Source organism: Lontra canadensis, unplaced genomic scaffold (assembly GCF_010015895.1).
Source record: "Lontra canadensis isolate GAN:19392208 unplaced genomic scaffold, GSC_riverotter_1.0 scaffold60, whole genome shotgun sequence".
NCBI classification, from domain to species: Eukaryota; Metazoa; Chordata; class Mammalia; order Carnivora; family Mustelidae; genus Lontra; species Lontra canadensis.
Window position 1 is genome coordinate 1,513,941 of NW_022631054.1, and position 17,225 is coordinate 1,531,165.

General features: G+C 50.8%; 1 protein-coding gene across 1 annotated transcript in view; it reads right to left on the reverse strand.

Annotated features, from left to right (window-relative positions):
- Window positions 1-17,225, reverse strand: part of CSMD2 (CUB and Sushi multiple domains 2) — a 593,647-nt gene that overhangs the window by 131,187 nt on the left and 445,235 nt on the right. The window contains exons 26-29 of the mRNA XM_032877161.1: window positions 16,551-16,753; window positions 11,289-11,480; window positions 6,042-6,180; window positions 2,176-2,363 (exon numbers count right to left, since the gene is read on the reverse strand). Of these exons, the coding sequence (XP_032733052.1) occupies window positions 2,176-2,363; window positions 6,042-6,180; window positions 11,289-11,480; window positions 16,551-16,753 (722 nt within the window). The remainder of the gene's footprint in view (window positions 1-2,175; window positions 2,364-6,041; window positions 6,181-11,288; window positions 11,481-16,550; window positions 16,754-17,225) is intronic.

Genomic DNA, 17,225 nt, shown 5'->3' on the forward strand with positions numbered 1-17,225 from the left:
GAGGGTGCACTGGCTGGCATCCCCTTTCCTCTTTCCTTGTAACTTGCCTCCTTCAGTCACTTGGCTGGCTCAGATGGCTGCCTGGAAGGCCTTACTCCCTGAGGGTGTGTTTTAGAGCTGGGGACCCATCCAGGTGCAGTCTTGGGCCAACAGCTGGAAGTGGGAAGGCTTCTTTGGGAAAGAGGGCCCGGAAGTGTGGCTCTAGCCTGTGTTTTCAGTGGACGGGACTGGGGAAGAGGTGGCTGCAGCCAGGATGCTGTGAACCCTTGAACTTATTGCATCCAGGGACAATGAGCTGAAGTCCTTTTGTGAAGAAGCTGGAAGGGGTGACTTCTGGGGTGACATTTTGGAATCTCCTCCAGGGAGAAGTCCCCAGCTGGGACAAGCTGGAGGTGGCTAAGGCCAGGGTTAAAAGCCATCACTTGTGGTGGATCCAAGTGCCATGCTTGTGTGACCCTTTCTGGTCATTTTCAGCCACTTGAGTTTGGGTGTGACACAGGGTGTTGTTTTGCAAGGCTGCAACAGAATGGCCAGGGGGCAGGGAACTTAGGGTACTTCTATGCGTGCAATGGAAAGGGTGAACAGTAAGAAAAGTGAAGATGATAATATAGCAGTGGAGATGGCAGTGGCAGAGTGATGGGTCCTGGTCTGAGTCTAAGTCATGCCTCCCCTAGAATTCCACACTATGTGACCATATTTATTCTGACACCAGTGCATGCAGAAGGGTTTGGGAACAGAAGATTTACTGACAGACGGCAGGTGTCTGGAAAAAGAGAGGTTGGCAAAATATCCATTATCCAGGCCAGCCCCACGAGGAGAGAAGACCATGGCAAGACATTTTCTATTTTGTGCACTAAGTTTCTTCTAGAACTTTATCTGACAAAAGAGCAGGCAGTCAGTAATTTTGAGGATCTCGATGTGTTGATGGATGTGAAGTACTTAGGACCATGCTGGCAGTGGATGGATGCTAAGTTAGCTCTTGTTATGATTGGTATTATTTGGGAGTGTATGTGAGACATTCCCAGCAGTTGCCAGAAATATTTAATTAAGGAACCCTTTAAAAGGTTGCTGAGGTCCGACACTATGCAAGTGGGGACCATGAGCCAGAAACTTTTTAATTTTAACGGGTAATATGACCCCATTTGTCCACACAGGCTGATGAGGCCCGGGTGAACTTGGGTTAGCGTGCCAATAACAAAATCAATCATCTCTAGAGTATCTGTAGAGTGTTTAGCACCTACTGGGCATTGTACTCCTACATATAATATGTAGGTATAAAATATCTTTTAATTTTAACCTTCTGCAGCATAATTATTATTACCACCACTTTATAGATGGAGGGACGGGTTCCAAGAGATAATAACTTGCCAAGCGCACAAATCAAGCAAGAAGTGGGGCTAGGATTTGCATGATGGCATCTGGGATAATTAGGGAAGAAGAAAAGGTCACCCAGAGAATAACAGGGTAGAAGCACTCGGAGCAGCTGGGAGCCTGGAGCCTCTCTTACTCTTGCTGTCGGAAAATTATGGAGCACCTGCTATGTGCCAGGTGCCAGACCAAGGGCTCTGAAGCTCAGGGTCACGGATCCTCACGTGTCTGTGAGGCAGGGATCAGCCTACCAGCATTTTGTGATGAGGAAATGGAGGCTTTGAGAGGTTCAGGGGACTGTCCAAGGCCACATGGCTGCAAAGTACAGAATGTGAGCCCGGGATGCAGTTCACTGGTCATCTAGACTGTGTGTGTCTAGAGGGAGATGTTTATGGGAGTGTGGCTGTACCCATTCCTTCACAGTCTGTCTTGGGCCACTTGAGTGCTGCAGTGGCAGCCCTGCGTGGTGGGGACAGAGGCCGGATGCCTCACAAGCCTAAAATATGAAGAAACCTGTGCTGAGTCCTGCCTTGACTGCTCTGCTTCAGCTTGCGAGGACTGACCCTCACAGGAAAAGGACAGAAGAGGAGCAGGGATGTGGCAATAGAAACAAGGTGCGAGTAGAGTGCCGGCCCCCGCGGTCTCCCAGGCCTGGGGCACATGGGAAGGAAAGACTAGGCCACCTGAAGGGCCACAGGGCTGGGAGGGGCTCTGCTGGTGACCCCACCCTTGCCCTCCTCGAGGTTCCTCCCCTCCGCCAGGTCTGCCTGGCCCTGCCCTCCCTACGCTTGGGTGCCAGGGTCCTACCTGTGTAGTCGATGGCGAAGCCTGCGCTGCTCACGGATGCATCACTGCGGAAGGCCAGGAAGAGGCTGTTGCTGCTGCTTTCAATGCGGCCGGGAAGCTGAGAGCCATAGAAGCTTCCTATGAGAGGGCTGAGAGAGTCCCGTCCGTCGTAGATATGGAGGAAGTCATAGCCAGGCTCCAAGTTAAAGCTGGGGAACAAAAACATCCCGCCCCCACCCCACTAAGGTCAGAAAAGGCTCTTGCTGGGCCTTAGGCTCAATCGGGGGAGGGGGCCTCCCAGACAGCGAGCCCTCCACCCCACTGGCGCCTGGCTCCTGATTCTTCCCGGTGGGAGGGAGAGCTGGAAGCCCCGATGGTCTCCCAGTCAGGCCAGGATGTGGATAAACCAGGCCTGGGGGCAGAGAAGACTGGTCTTCTTCTGGGCACTAAAGCCAATGCCCAGAAAGCTAGAGCTGAAAACCCAACACCCCTCTTTCTGAAAAAAAGTATTTTTAATTGAGATACATTTGACATAGAATATTGTGTAAATTTAAGGTGTGCAACTTGTTGATTGGATACATTTTATCCTGTAATAGGATTGCCATAGTGGTGAAAAGTAGTCCCTCTATCACATCTCACATAGTTATCACTTCTTTATAGTGGTCGGAATACCAAAGGTCTAGTCTCTTAGCAAGTTTGAAGATTATAATACAATACTGTTGTCTGAATTCACTACACTCTGCACAAAAGGAAAAACAAGTTGCCAATTCTAAATACTAAAGAGTCAGCCAGAGCAGGTAAGCTCTCTTATCTGCTTCCACTGGTCTTTAGATTGTGTTAGTCTGCACCTCCTTTTCCAAGAGGGAAAGAGTCACCCAGGGGGCCATTCCCAGGTGGGGAGGGGTCTGTTTTCATGAAGAAGCTGGCTCTGTCCCCTCATCTCTGTGCCAGTTCCCAGCTCTTCTCAGATTCTGCTATCACCCCACTCCTGGCACCCACAGGTGTGCCTCTTTCTTAGTTATCTTGACGCTCATGGGGGAAAAAAAACTGGATAAAGAAATTAGCAAATTGAGTATTAGAGTCCTTGAATATCATCGATCCCACTGGTTTGGCTAGAGTGAAAATGATGGAAAATGCCAAGACCGGCAAGAATGTGGAGCCCCCGGAGCTCTCAGAGCCTGCTGGCAGGATGGTAAAGTTGTTTGGCCCCTTTGGAAAGCTGTTCACCTACTAGATCTGAACACATGCTGGCCCTATGAGGCAGCGACTCCATTCTTAGGTACACATCCAGCAAAGCCATGGATACTGGGTCAAGGGTACAAACACGAAAACAATAGAATGTGAGCTGAGAACAGATCTGGGACACTAACTTTTTCAGAGCTGAGCCATGTGTTGGCATCCTCGGATACTCCACCTGGCCGGACTACGAATGGGACAGCAGTTCCACTCTTTAGCTGAGACATGTGGCAGAGAGAGGGGGCCGTGACATCTCTAGGACAAAGTGGGTAGGGCTGGCAGGGAGATGGGATGGGGATCTGGGGGAGGGATCTGGTAGGGGAGCCGGATATATACTGGTCTCCTTCCTCCATGGCACCCTCACAATGGGGTCACCTGCTGAGGCACTTCCTAACTGCCTTGTCTATCTCTGTCTTCCTTCAGTCATCACATTTCATCTGAGTGTGCTCAATGTACCAGGTGCTTGCAAGGTGCTCAGGACACAGGGCTATGTCCGACGCCACACCTTCAAGATGGCGATGGGGCTGAAGGCAGTGACGGGTATGAAGACAGCAAAGCAAAGTACAAAGTCTGTGCGGGCACATGGGATCACAGCACAAAGTTCCTCGGGGAGGAGGAAATGAGACTTTCATGGAGGCCAACTTGGTGTCAAGTTTTGGGAAGTGCAGAGACCCCTGATGGTTGGACAAGGAGGGAAAAGGAAGTCTCCATGAAGGAAGCCACAGAGGCGAGATCACAAGGGCAAGGAATAGTCTTGAAGCTGTGAGCAGCTCAGGCTGGCTGGAGCTCAGGGGTTAGGATGGGGTCGGGGGGACTGGGTGGAGAGGGAGGCAGCGGCCAGATTGCTTGGACTGAAAAACCAAAGTTCTGAGTTTATAGGAAGAGGAAGCCACAACAGGACTTTAAAATAAGAGATCCATTTGTTTGTGTGTTTGTTTTCAAATAGAGGTATGACTTATACACCATGAAATGATCAGCTCATAAATTATCACCTATGGGTCTTGACACACGCATAGCAAGATCCAGGCCATTCCCACCATCCCCAAATGCTCCCCTTCCCAGTCAGTCTTCCCCAGAAGTCACTACTGAACTGATTTTTATCACCATTGATTCATTTCGCTCATCCCAAAATTTCACGTAAGTGGGATCCTACATTATGGGCTCTTTTGGGGCCGTCTTCTTCTGCTCAGTGTGATATCTTCGAAAGTCAGCCGTGTTGCCTGTATCAGTCGTTCACTCCTTTTTGTGGCTGAGTAGCATGTTATTGCATGTTCCCATGGAAGCTGAGGTGGTTGTTTTAGCATTTTCACATGACAAGATCACCGCTACAGCTAACTCAAGAAGAGGCTGGCATGAGGGGAAGATGGGGGCTGAGGAACCAGTCAGGAGACTATGGGAGTAGTTTGGAGGGTAAGTAGTGAGAGTTTCAACAGCACAGTAGCTTGGACGCTGGAGGAGAAGGGCAGATGTGAGGGTCCAGGCCTTGCTCACTAATGGAAGCAGCAGCTGCATGAAGGTGGCACTCCCCGGGGGTCAGGAGAGAGCTCTTCTGGGGCGGGGGCAAGTTATAGGCTCAGTTTTATACATGCTGCCTCAGAGGCACTGTCAGTCACCAGACCCCAAACAGCTATATAGGAGAGCCCGCAGCTCAGAAGGCAGTCTGGGCTGTGGTAGCATGGAGTCCCGTTTCTAAGACTGAGGTGAAGCCATCGGAGCAGAGGAGCGGGCCCAGGAAGGGAGTGTGGATACGAAGAGAAAAGGCTCCCAGTAGAGCCTGGCCAAGGAAGGCGGGGCTTAACAAGGAAGCTGTGAAGTCACAGAAGAAGCAGGAGAACTGGAGGGGAGTAACTTCATGCAAACCAAGGAGAAAAAGCAGGGCAAGGATGGAGGGAGTGATCAAGAGGTACAGTGGGATAAAACATGGGAAGTGCCATTTTGTGTGGCAACCAGGAGTTTGCTGGGGTCTCTGGCGGAAGCCTGCAGGCAGAACCCAGGTATCTGTGGTCTGAGTGTGAACAGGAGGCGAGGAAGTAGACACAAGCAGAGATGATTCTTTTGAAGAGTTTGCCTCTTAAGAGATAAAGGAGGCAGTGCAGGAGGCAGGCCAGGAGCTGGATGGGGGAGGACCTGAGACAAACCCGAGCCTGTTTGCACACTAGGGAGTGTGAGGAAAGGAGCCAGGTGAGAGCAAAGGGGGAAACACAGAGGGGTGGGGGGCGGAAAGGATCCAGCAAGGGTCTGCTTTCTGAATCTCAACATCTTCAGAGGAAAGAAGAAAGAAAGAAAGACAGGAAGGAAGGAGAAAGAAAAAAAGAAAGAAAGAAGGAAAGGAAGAAAAGAAAGAAAGAAAAAGAAAGAAAGAGAAAGAAAGAAAGAAAGAGAAAGAAAGAGGAAGGAAGGAAGAAAGAGGAAGGAAGGAAGAAAGAATAATTGCTACTTCAGCAATTATAAGGATTAAATAAGATAATAATGTGTGAAGTCGATGAGCACAGCACAGGGCACACAGGAAACATCCAATAAATGCTAGTTTCCCTCCTTTGGGCTCCCTCATGTGCTCCCAGCAGACCTGTGTGCACTCACCTAGAGACCCTGGTCTAAACCCCCCAGCTGCTCTGAGCCCCTCGTCTCCCACCTGGGGGAAAGGTACATACATGTTAAATACCAGGGCGATGACGTAGTCCGGAGAGACAGTCACTTTCCAGTCACACTCCTTGCCTGGTGGGTAAGGTTCTGGGTAATTTGGCGACAGAATGACTCCTGATGGTCCTGTCAGGTCTCCACCGCAAGGAGCTGGGGAGAGAGGAAGACAAGGGTCAGGCCTGGGTGCTGGGGAGGCAAAGTGGAGGAGGGACTGAGTCTGGCAGATCTGAGCGAAAACCTGACTCTAAGGGCCAAGGGGAGGATGGGATGTAATGGGTGCAGAGTTTTACTTCCAAGTGACGGGAATGTTTTGGAACAGAGGTGGTGGTTGTGTAACATCGAGAATGTACCAAATGCCACTGAATCATTCATATAAAAAAAAAAAGTGAGTTTTATGTTATGTGAATTTCACCTCAAGAAATTATTAAAATCAAAACCAAACGACCTGGTTCTGCCACTTCCTGGCCATGAGGCCTTAGGGAATTACCCTAACCTCTGTGGACCTCAGCATCCTTTCCCTATTGCAGGAAGAGGTACTATTTCCCTCATGGATGGAACTAAAGGTGCTGGAGAGGTCTGTTAAAGCATCTGGAATACAGTAAATAATTATTATTTGGAGGCAGTTGATACTCCTCTTTTAGACATTTGAAATACACGGTCTCCTGCCACTGCCTCCTGTCCAGTTTCCAGGTGAGTTTTGTGGGCGTTGATCCGAGTTCTAGTGTGCTCGCCATCAGGGGTGTGGAGAATACAGTCACGCTCACCTGCCAAGCGCGGCTAGCCTCCTCTCTGTCAATGCTCTTGGCCTCTGCCTGGAGCTGTAGATAATGTCCAAGTTTCCAGAAGACCTCGTCTAAGAGAGCGGGGGCACCTCACTTGGATGGAGATACGACAGAGCTCCATACATCCATGGTGGCTCCCCACCCCATCCCCCTGAGATGATGGGCCTTTTAACAGGTAGGGAGGGGGCAAGTGGCCAGGTGAGGCAGCAAGCAGCTTACCTGGAGCCCACTGGGGCACTTCCCAGATCTGCAGTCAGGGTCTCCCCTAGATGGCTGGCTGGGTCACTGCCCTGAAGCAGTGGGGTCTCATGAGATGGGGGCTGGAAAGTGTATGGGGTCATCCAGGAAATACGGTAGGGACTATTAATGGTTTGGTTTGAGAAACCCCACAGGGTGCCACTGGCGGTTGACGTCAAGTACGTCAGCTGGGAGCCCACAGGAGTAGAAAAGCCATTTAAGGAGAAGCCAGAAAGTCTGAGATTGGACACAGAGGTGGGAGCCAAGGGTGTGTCCAAGACCCAGCTCAAGAGCAGCCACAGTCTTGTTGCTGAGCTGAGCTTTACAGACGCATGCTGTAGCTTTCATGCGGGGCAAGGCTTGGAGGGCTCGGTCAACGCCCACAGGGTCTTTTTAAAAAACAGTAGGCTTCAGGCTGGGCCATAAAAGCCCTAACGTGGCTGAACATAGAGCCTGAGAGATCCCAAGAGTAGTGGTTCCCCTCCACCCCCATGGAGAATATATCCCAAGTCCCAACTGGAACACTCAAGGGGGCACTTACTCTACGTCTGACATGACGCAGAGCATTCTAGATACCTCATCTCACTTCCCTCTCGCAACAACTCAGTGAGCTATGGATTCTTCTTCCTGGTTTAGAACCGAGAAGCCTGGGGCTCAGCGAGTTGAAAGACCCGCCCAGAGTCACTGAGACTCAACCTTCATCCGTCTGCCTCAAAAGGGCAGCCCTTTCACACTCTTCCTTTCTGCTCAGAATCTCTGGTGGCGGGGCAAGGGAGCAGCCCCCGCTGGGAGAGCTTCTCTGAGCAAGGATGGTTCCCTGCACCAGGGCTGCTTTGTGTCTGGCTTGCTTCTCCCCTGTGCCCTCTTGGAGAAGAGGGTTACATGAATGCGACATGCTGGAGGCCTGTTCGATCCGGATAAAACCTTGAACTTAGCACAGTAGGACCCATTGTCCCGTGCTCTGAGGGCCCAACCCTAGCAGCTGTCTGATGCAGCCTGGGTAGTCCCAGCTCCCTGGGGACCTTCCTAAAGGAGCACAGTGATGCCTCCATGAGGGCAAAGGCCACTGGGTATGAGCTTCCTCTGTGGCTTGGGGGTCTCTTCCCCTCAGTTAGCCAGGGATGGGGGTGACCTGGCTGCTTCTGAAATTGCCCCCATGATTCTTCCGCCCACTCCCAAAGTGCTTGTGGTTTGTTTGGGTTCTAGGCCTCTGCCCTGGCGCAGTTCCCTTCCAGATGGCTCCCTGGCATTGGGCATTCAGGCATCTGCTTCCCACTCAGGACCCCAGCCTGGGCGTCATTGCCCTCTGCCATTTGTGTGTCAAGGCCTGGCCGCACTCCTAGCTGCTTGGCCAGCAGGAGTGTTCCCGCTGCTCACGGCTGGTGGAGAGATACGCAGAGGAAGGAAGTCCCTTCCCTTTCTAGGCTCCAGCACTAACCAGCAGGACAGTCGAGCTGCGGGAGACCAAATGAGGTCTTGGCAACATCCCAGCATCACCTGGTCCTTTCAGCAGGTATTCACAGGGGTGGGAAGCCAGGTGGGAACTAGAAGCCAGGTGTTGCTTCCATTCCAGGATGCTTGTCCCACACCCATGGTCACGCCCTGTCCCTCCCTACTGTGAGTCAGAAACAGAGGCTGCAGCCTATAAACTATGGAAGCCTAGGAGGGGGTGGTAGCAGACAGCTGGTCACCCCAGATGGCCAAAAAGTGGGCAGGCAGTCCTGCGAGGTAAGCGGTGTGAGAAATGCCGTCGAACTCGAAGTTACACAGTCCTGGGTTCCAATTCTGACTGTGCCACTTACTAGCTATGAGTTTGGGCAAGCTATCCCATCTCTCCGAGCCTCCACTTTCCCATATATAAAGTAAATAATAATAACAAAAAGAGTAAGGACAATAATAACTTCTAACGCACACTGGGTTCACCGTGAGTCAGACGTGGTCTTAGGTGCTCTACAGCATGAGCTTCTTTCCTCCTCAGAATAGGGTGATGATCTAGGTCCTCCTAATGCCCCTATTTTACAGGGGAGGAAAATGAGGTCCAGGGAGAGTCAGCAATTTGCCTAAGGCCACTCAGCTTGTTGGGGTGAAGCCACCAGACTCGGTCGGTAGTTGAAATCCAGAACCTGAGCTCTAAACTTACCATCTGACAATTCCATTTGCAAGAATGCAGCTAAAACTTCTAGCCCAGTGCCTATCATGGGGATGGCGCTCAATAAATACTTGTTTTCTCCCTTTGCTTCCTCCCTATAATGAAGGGATATCAAGGCCAGCCAGACCAGTCATGGCAGACTGCCAAGGGAGCTGGAAATTAGGGGCTTGTCACTGGGATTTCCAGACTGTTTGAGAGAAGAGACAAAGACATTCATTTTGTTGCCCGAGGAACGTTTCCCCAAGCTGAGTACAGAAGAATGGGTAATGAAAGCTGAATTAACCTCTTTGCCCTGCTTGCTGCACATTTATTGCTCTCAACAGCTTAACACCGTGCAGCGCCCCCTCCTTCTCCACCTGGGACAGTCTTGTCTCAGGACCTGCTTTTCTGTAAGAGAAGCTAAGGAATCACAGCACCAGAGAATGCTAAATTTGGACGGGGCCTCAGAGTTCATCTAACTCCCTCCCGGGACTCACCAGAATTCCACTGCCCCATTGGGATTCATGCTCAGGGAAGGGAGGTAAGTCCAAAAACTCAAGAGACAAAAACAAAGAAGGGAATAATGGGAGGGAGGGAAGGAGGGAGGAAGGAAGGAATGAGAAAAGGAAGGAGGGAAATCAGTATTTCTTGAGATTTGGGTTAGTTTGTGTCCTTACTCCATGATGCCATGAAAGTATATTTAGTCTCACTTTATAGAACAGGAAACTGAGGCTCAGAGAGATGGAGCGGCTCTTCCAAGGCCACTGAACTAGTTAATGGCAGAGCAAGGATCTGAACCCAGATCTGTCTACTTCAGTACCCCCACCATCTTTTGCACATACTATTCCATGTAACTGAGATCTGACCCGTTTTTGGAAGCCAGGAGTCAACCTCCTGTCTGCTATGTATAGTCATTCACCACGCTCCTACCGCATAACCCGGGTGACTCCTAATCACCTCTGAGAGACAGGATTTAGTGTCTCACCTTCAGCACCAGGCCTCAGAGCTTGGCCCGCAAAGGCCAGTCCTCGGATGTCTGGACAGAGCCTCCCACTGAGCCTGAGTGGAAAGACATGCAGGGCATCACCAGGGTGAAGGTTGCTGGGCTGTGTCTTGGGAAGTCCCTGGAACCCATCCCCAGCACAGGAGCTAGTGTGGGAAGTAGGAAATTGAAAGGCTCTCCTTTCAGACTGATGTGGGTGTGAATCTTGGCTCTGCCAAGTCCCAGCTCTGTGATTTGGGCAAGATATCTAAGTTTATCTAAGTTTCAGTTCCTGAACTATAAAGTGAGGGAACGGTGCTCATTTCAGAGAGCTGTAGGGAAAGTTAAATGAGGTTGGGTAAGAAAATGTCCAGTGTGGGGCTAGCACACAGTAAGGGGACCTGGGGACCACTGCTTCTCTTCTAACACCCATCGTTGACCCGGGACATAAATGCATTCAGGACTTTGCCTGAGAAAAAGGGCCATGCAGCAATGAGCACCTGGAATGTTTCTATTTCTTTCTTCCTTCAAGTTCCTGCCTCCTCCCAGGCTCAAGGAGCTGGGGAACAGTATTATTACCCCCCGAACCCTTATAAGCTCTCTGACCGTGGGCAAGTCGCAGAGCTTCCATTTCTGCATGGCTCAAATGGGGAGATTTTTAAGAGTAAGGACAGATCGAGAGATCGAACACCCAGGTAACCAATAATTTCCTTGAGAAAAGAAAGAGCAAGGTTCTTCCCTTTGCACCTGAGCCTGTGGATGCCTTTCTAGTGCTTTGGATATTAGAAAGGGCATTTTGGAACCTGCTGACCTCCCTCCCGAGCTGATCCATCGTCCTCCTTCCCACCTAAATAGCCTGATCCAGGGAGAAAAGAGGCAGACATGCTTGGCTTAGAAATTTTGGGGACCACTTTGGAGAGTGAAGAATTTGTCATGTGTAGACAGTAACTGTGCGTGTGTGAATGTGAGGGGGCATTTGTGTGCACATATTCACACAAAGCAGCATAAACTTTGGGTTTTCCGATGCTACTGGCCGGCCTCTAGATGCAGCTGCCACTTAGGCCATGGGGTCTGGCACACACAAGCGGTGGGACCAGAGGGCAGGATTCAGCCTGTGGCTGCTTTGTACCGATGCACGTGGGCGGACTGGGCTGCCAGAAGAATCTGTTCTCGATCTTCACACAGCTGATCTCCGCGCTCCCCTGCAGTGCATAGCCAGGGTCACACTGGAACACCGTGGAGTCTCCGGCTTCCCAACTGTTGCCACTCCGGCTCCCGTTCTGTGGGACCCCAGGGTCGTTGCAGGACGTGGCTGTAGACACTGGGAGAACAGAAGAGCAAGTGGGGTTGCCTAGAAGTCTGCCAGCCAATGAAGCTCTCAGCCCATCACCCTCGTTGTCATAACCATGCCCACTGTCAGGGCCACAGCCAAAATCTCTGTCACCTCCCACTGGTGTCACTGGCAACAGGGCCTCCGTTTCATTTCTGTTCTCACCCTCATCTCTGTCACCACTGGGGACCACCATCAGAACCATTACGAGAACCTTCACCACCGCTGGCATTCACCTGTCACGAGGTACCATGAGTTAGGTGTGATTGCACAGCTGTGGTTATAGAAGTGAGCTGGGATCAATACCCGCCTTGTTGCAGAGATAAGCAGACAAGCGGGGTCTGCCAGTGGGTTGGGAGCTGGTCTCCCTGCAGGCCGAGCAGTGGATGTTAACAGGCATAGGGAGAACTGCAGTCAGGTGAAGGCAAACGCCCAACAGCACATCGGCCTGGAACTGGAGGGAAGTCTGAGGTGTGTAGCAAGGGACAAAGTAGAGTTTAAAGTAAACATTCATAGCTGAGATGTAGTCGGCGTTAAAAAACCTCAGGAATGTGGGAGACGTTTGCTGTCTGATACCTAACTTAGTGTCGGACAGACCACGTGCTTTAAAAGTGAATGTCAAATAATGGAGGGAAGGAGTAAATGAATAAAAGAATGAATGAGCAGATGCATCATGAGAAAAGGAAAGATAGAAGAGAAAGTCCAGAGACAGAATTGGGACAGCTGCAACCAAGGTTATCCTCCAGATTCTGGGCGGCAGGCTCCAGGGACAGGAGCCCCTGGAGGCCACAGGATCTGTAATATTCATTGGCTTGGAGGGTCAGATTCCCCCACCCCCAATTTTGGGGAAAAATAGCATGCACAAAACTAAATGACTTTATTGTGGAGTAGAACGTAAAAGTCATATGAGTTCTTCAGCAAAAACATGAAGCCTCAAAGAGACTGTAGCTTCCTACAGCTTTCAGATCAACAGACGGATAAACATTCACGCTCTTCTGCTCTGAGGAGGACGCCAGTGGAAAAACTCGAGAAGCCTGAGCCCAGGGCAACTGTACACACTAATATCACCAACTGTAAGACCTAGGATTGTGTGAACGAGTCTGGAGTTATAGTATCCGATACCTCATATCCAGTAACGATATACGAGAAACTAGGGCTCACAGTCAGATCTGTTTCTATGCCTGCTCGTGTAAATAAGTTTTATTAGAATACAGCCATGCTCATCTGTTTATATATGCTGTACTATACCCAGCTACATCTGTAAAATCTTCCAACACAGCAAGCTCAGGTCCCTCCCTGCTTCTCCCACTCCCCAGGGCCTTTGCACCTGCTGGTCCTTCCACCTGAAGCGATGGTGCCGCAGACCTTCCTAAGTCAGCTCCATATTGTCATTCAGTTTTTAGCTCTTGAATCACCTCCTCAGACAGGCCTCTCTAACCACCTTCTTCTGGGCTCATCCCTTGACCCCCCCCCCGCTATTAATTTGGTCACATTCTCCTCTTTTGTTCTTTTCATTGCACAGTCTGTAATACTCTTGCTAATTCATTTGTCTCTTTATTGTAATATCACTTGTGCATCTCTGCGGGAACAGAGACCTCGGCTGTTTTGCTTCCAACTGTATCCCCGGGGCCTAGAACATTACCCAGCACACAGCCGTGCTCAGTAAATATTTGTTGAATGAATAAATAAATGAACAAATCATCACCATCTGACACTTACTGAATTTATTTATAATGTCAAAGAAGAATCAATCTTCTTCCTTCCCAATTAAAAACAGACTTAGCTTTCATCTCTAGCTTTACAGTGCACTGTACACATGTAAATGATTCTCTGAAAGAAAAATAGCTCCCTGTTCTGACCATACTCAGAAAGATTATTTATGTAGGAGGTGACAGAGTGCAATGATGAAGAGCCTGGGTCTGGGAATCAGACATGGGGGTTCTGATCCAGTCTCTGCTGCTTATTAACTAGATGACCTTGTATGAGAAACCTCCCTGGACCTCAGAGCCACGTCTGCAGCACGGATTAAATAATGGCCACCAGGGGCACCTGGGTGGCTCAGTGGGTTAAAGCCTCTGCCTTCGGCTCAGGTCATGATCCCAGGGTCCTGGGATCGAGCCCCACATCAGGCTCTCTGCCCAGCAGGGAGCCTGCTTCCTTTCCTCTCTCTCTGCCTGCCTCTCGGCCTATTTGTGATCTCTGCCTGTCGAATAAATAAATAAAATATTTAAAAAAAAATAATAATGGCCACCATACTCGAAGGCTTCTGTGAAAATTACTAGCAGAGTGCTTAGGGTGGTGCCGGCTCAGCGGGCGGCAATGACTGTGCGTCCCTCTCCTTCAGTGTCCCCCTAATCTTCTTTGTTCCCACTTTCCCTCTTTAATGCTCCTGAATTTGAGCTGCTTGGCAAAGCCCCGGGAAAAGGCTGGATCCGTGTGGTTCAGACAGGATGTTAGATGTTACACAGTCATGTTTACTCAATAAAGCCAAGCCTGCACTAATCGTCTCTGGCATTTCTGTACAATCCCCCGTCAAACACACACTATAAAGTTAACCTGGGGCGAGCCACGCGGCCTTCCCTAGAGGAGTCCTGGTATTTGCTAACTGAGGACAGCAACAGGGAAGGTGACCTTTCCTGAACCTTGGTTACACCCGGACCCTGGGCCAGGTCGTCTTGGCCTGTCTGGAGTCCAGACTAGGTAGCTTTGCCCACGCCCCTCTCCACGGACCTAAGCGATGGTCAGGGCAGCTTGCCTCTGGGCATCCACGCATTAGAGAAAACCATGCGCTCATGTGCACAGGTGTCCATGTGCCTGCTTTCCCAGTAAGCAGTGAGTTAAACCGCCGTGCACGCGTGGGCCGTGGAGGAGTCTGAGCGGCAGGACGTGGCAAGGGTCGGCTATCTCCAGCACAAGGCAGGGTGTCTGGGATTGACAACGCACTGAAGAAACCGAAGTAAAGTGCTCGCTGTGCCACAGGCCACAGCAATTTATTCTGAATGGGGAGGAAGTGGCATCTGACACGCACCTCGAAGGATGAAGAGTCCTTCTATGGGCTGGACAATGCGTGAGGAAGCACCCGGAGCTGCTGGGCGAAGGTGCGGCTCGTGACAGTGCCCAGGGATGCTGTCCCACGTGGCCACGCTGACAGTGCATAGGAGGTCAGATAGCACAAACCCACAGGGGAATTTGTCAGAGCAATTAAGAGGGTTTTTCTTTTTTTTCTTTTTTTAAAGCCATAACCATTAGCTTGGGCACAGTCAGAGAAAATACATGTCTGGTTTAATTATTCATAACACTCCTTTCCCCAGAGAGTGGACTGAGCTGTCTCTTTAGCATTCCACTCTCCTCACTGCTTACAGATCCTTTATGGCTTATCCCAGCAGTCTCCAAAGTCTGTTCCATAAAATGCTAGTCTCTTGAGATGGTCTAGGAAAAAGTCCTCCATGGTCAAATATATTTGGGAACTGTGACCTACTAGATAGACACCTTCTGAATTCACCCGCTATATTAGCATACCAAAAGTTCTCAGAGGTCCCAAGTTACAGATAGCCTCTTTAGGTTTGCCTTGACCTAAGACCGTGCAACGTTCTTTCTCCAGCAACATCAGCCAAGAGTCCGTGGAAATCCAGGGAGCAGATGTAGGGAAATGCTTATCTAAAAATGACTCCCTTGTTGCCCCGTGGTGGGACCTAATCTTAGATGAGCTCACCGTTACCCTGTGGTCCCCAGAGACTCTCCATGGGCAAACGGGTACCAGGATTCCATGTAAGAAGACTCCCAGTGAACCCTGCAAGGAGCTCTTCCTCACCAGGCTAGAAGCTTGCGTGAGTGTTAATCGGGCAAGTTAATGGGTATAAAGGAACATAATCCTGGAGGCTCTCATCTGCCCTACAGACTGTTGAATGCTCATCTCCACGGAGAAAACAGATGTGCACAAGAGCTAGAAGCAGGGTCTATAGCCCCATTCCAGCCCACCTGGAACCGGAAATATACTCAACCACTCTTAGCTAATAAACCACCAAGGAGAGACTGTGGAGGCAAAGCCGTGGCATGGGTACCACATGGGCTTGCTTCGTAATCACCATGACAACTCCCCCACACACTCTGGAGTAAGGACATGGTAATGAAGACAGCTGCTGTATAATAAACATAAGCATAAACCAAGGCAGAGTCACTTGTGCAGGGAGATGAGTGATGGAAGAGGCACTTCAGAGGAGATGAGATGATGCATCACAGGGGGAGGCAGGACCAACACATGAATTATCTAATACCGGGACTCGGATGTGTGAGCATTGCCCATCTTTGGTAGCTCTATGTCATGCTCCTCCATAATTGGCTACTAGAGTGCATAATTAATTGAATTTAGGTCATTTGTATTTGGCTCCCGGTCCTTCCTGGGACCCGCACTAGACTAAGAACCAGAGTGTGCGGCATGTCAGAGTGGCTGTTCCGTAACCGAGCCCCATATCACCGTCCACAGGGGCCCGCGTGCCTTCTTCTGCGCTCCCCGTGTTTCACACTGCACGTTCTGGAAACTTTCATCCTGCCTCTGCACTTGTGCACATGCTCTTCACACCTAGGGCACCCCTTTCTTTCTTTTTTCTCTAACAGGGATCCACAGACTCCCCCCTCCCCCCAAGTCCTACTACGTGGCCCTTCCCACCCCATGGAATCATCAACCGCGCCCTGCTTGAAACACAGTCTTTCCCTCTGTTACTGCTGCTCCTCCTGCAGGTCTGAGCGTGGGCTCCGTGTTTTCTGGACTCTCTTTTCTTCCTGGTGCTCCAAGGTGAGCACGATAGTTTATATGCCCCACCGCACCCCGGTACTCATCAATCGGCATGTTAGTGTCTCTGAAGCTGCTTGTCTTTCCCGGCAGAGTAAGCCCAGCACAGATATTTGAACACAAGTGCTAACCAGGTGCCAGGCACACAGCCCCTGCTCAGTGGCTCTCTCTACAAGAACGGAGGGCTGGAGGAAGGGAGGGCAAGGAGGGGTGGGGGCTGCTGTCATGCCGCAGGACGGATGGACAGGGCTGGGCATGAAATGAGCACAGACCTGAGAAATGAATGGCAAATCCCTGCTTGCTGGTGAAGAAGTCGGTGCTAAACTGCAGAACGACGGAGCTGAAGGTGCTGTGCAGGTCCTTGGGCAGGGCCGCGCCGCTGAGCTCCTTCAGCAGGACCCCACTCTCCACAGGCCCATCCCAGATGCGCAGCACGTCGTGGACCTCCTCTGTGTCAAACACCAGGAAGTGGAGCCTGAACAGAGAGGAGAGGAAGGTGGTCATCCTGGGCTCCGCGCCTTCTTCCCAGGGGCTTCAGGTCAGAGGAAGTCGGAAACCCAAGAAAGACTTGCCAGAAGGAAGAGAGCCGTGACCAGTGGCACCCTCTCTCATGGCTTCCCGCCGGCCTGCCCCTCCCACTGGGGGTCCCTAACAGCCGGGACAGGGATGGGAGGTGGGTATAGGTGGTTTGCGCCTTGTTGATCATCCTGGGTTTTATGTTGCCACTGTGGAACCCCACCCATCTCTTCACTGTCCACCACGGTCCCCAGACTTCCTCCTGAGTCCACTATCATTCTAGATTGTGATGGAGACGCCGAGAAGGCATACACCCAGGCAAAATCCCAGAAAGCCATTTTGTGGCTATTGACAAACTGATTCTAAAGTTCGTATGGAGGGGAGAAAGCCCCAGAACAGCTACATGATACAGAAGGAGGACAAGACTAGAG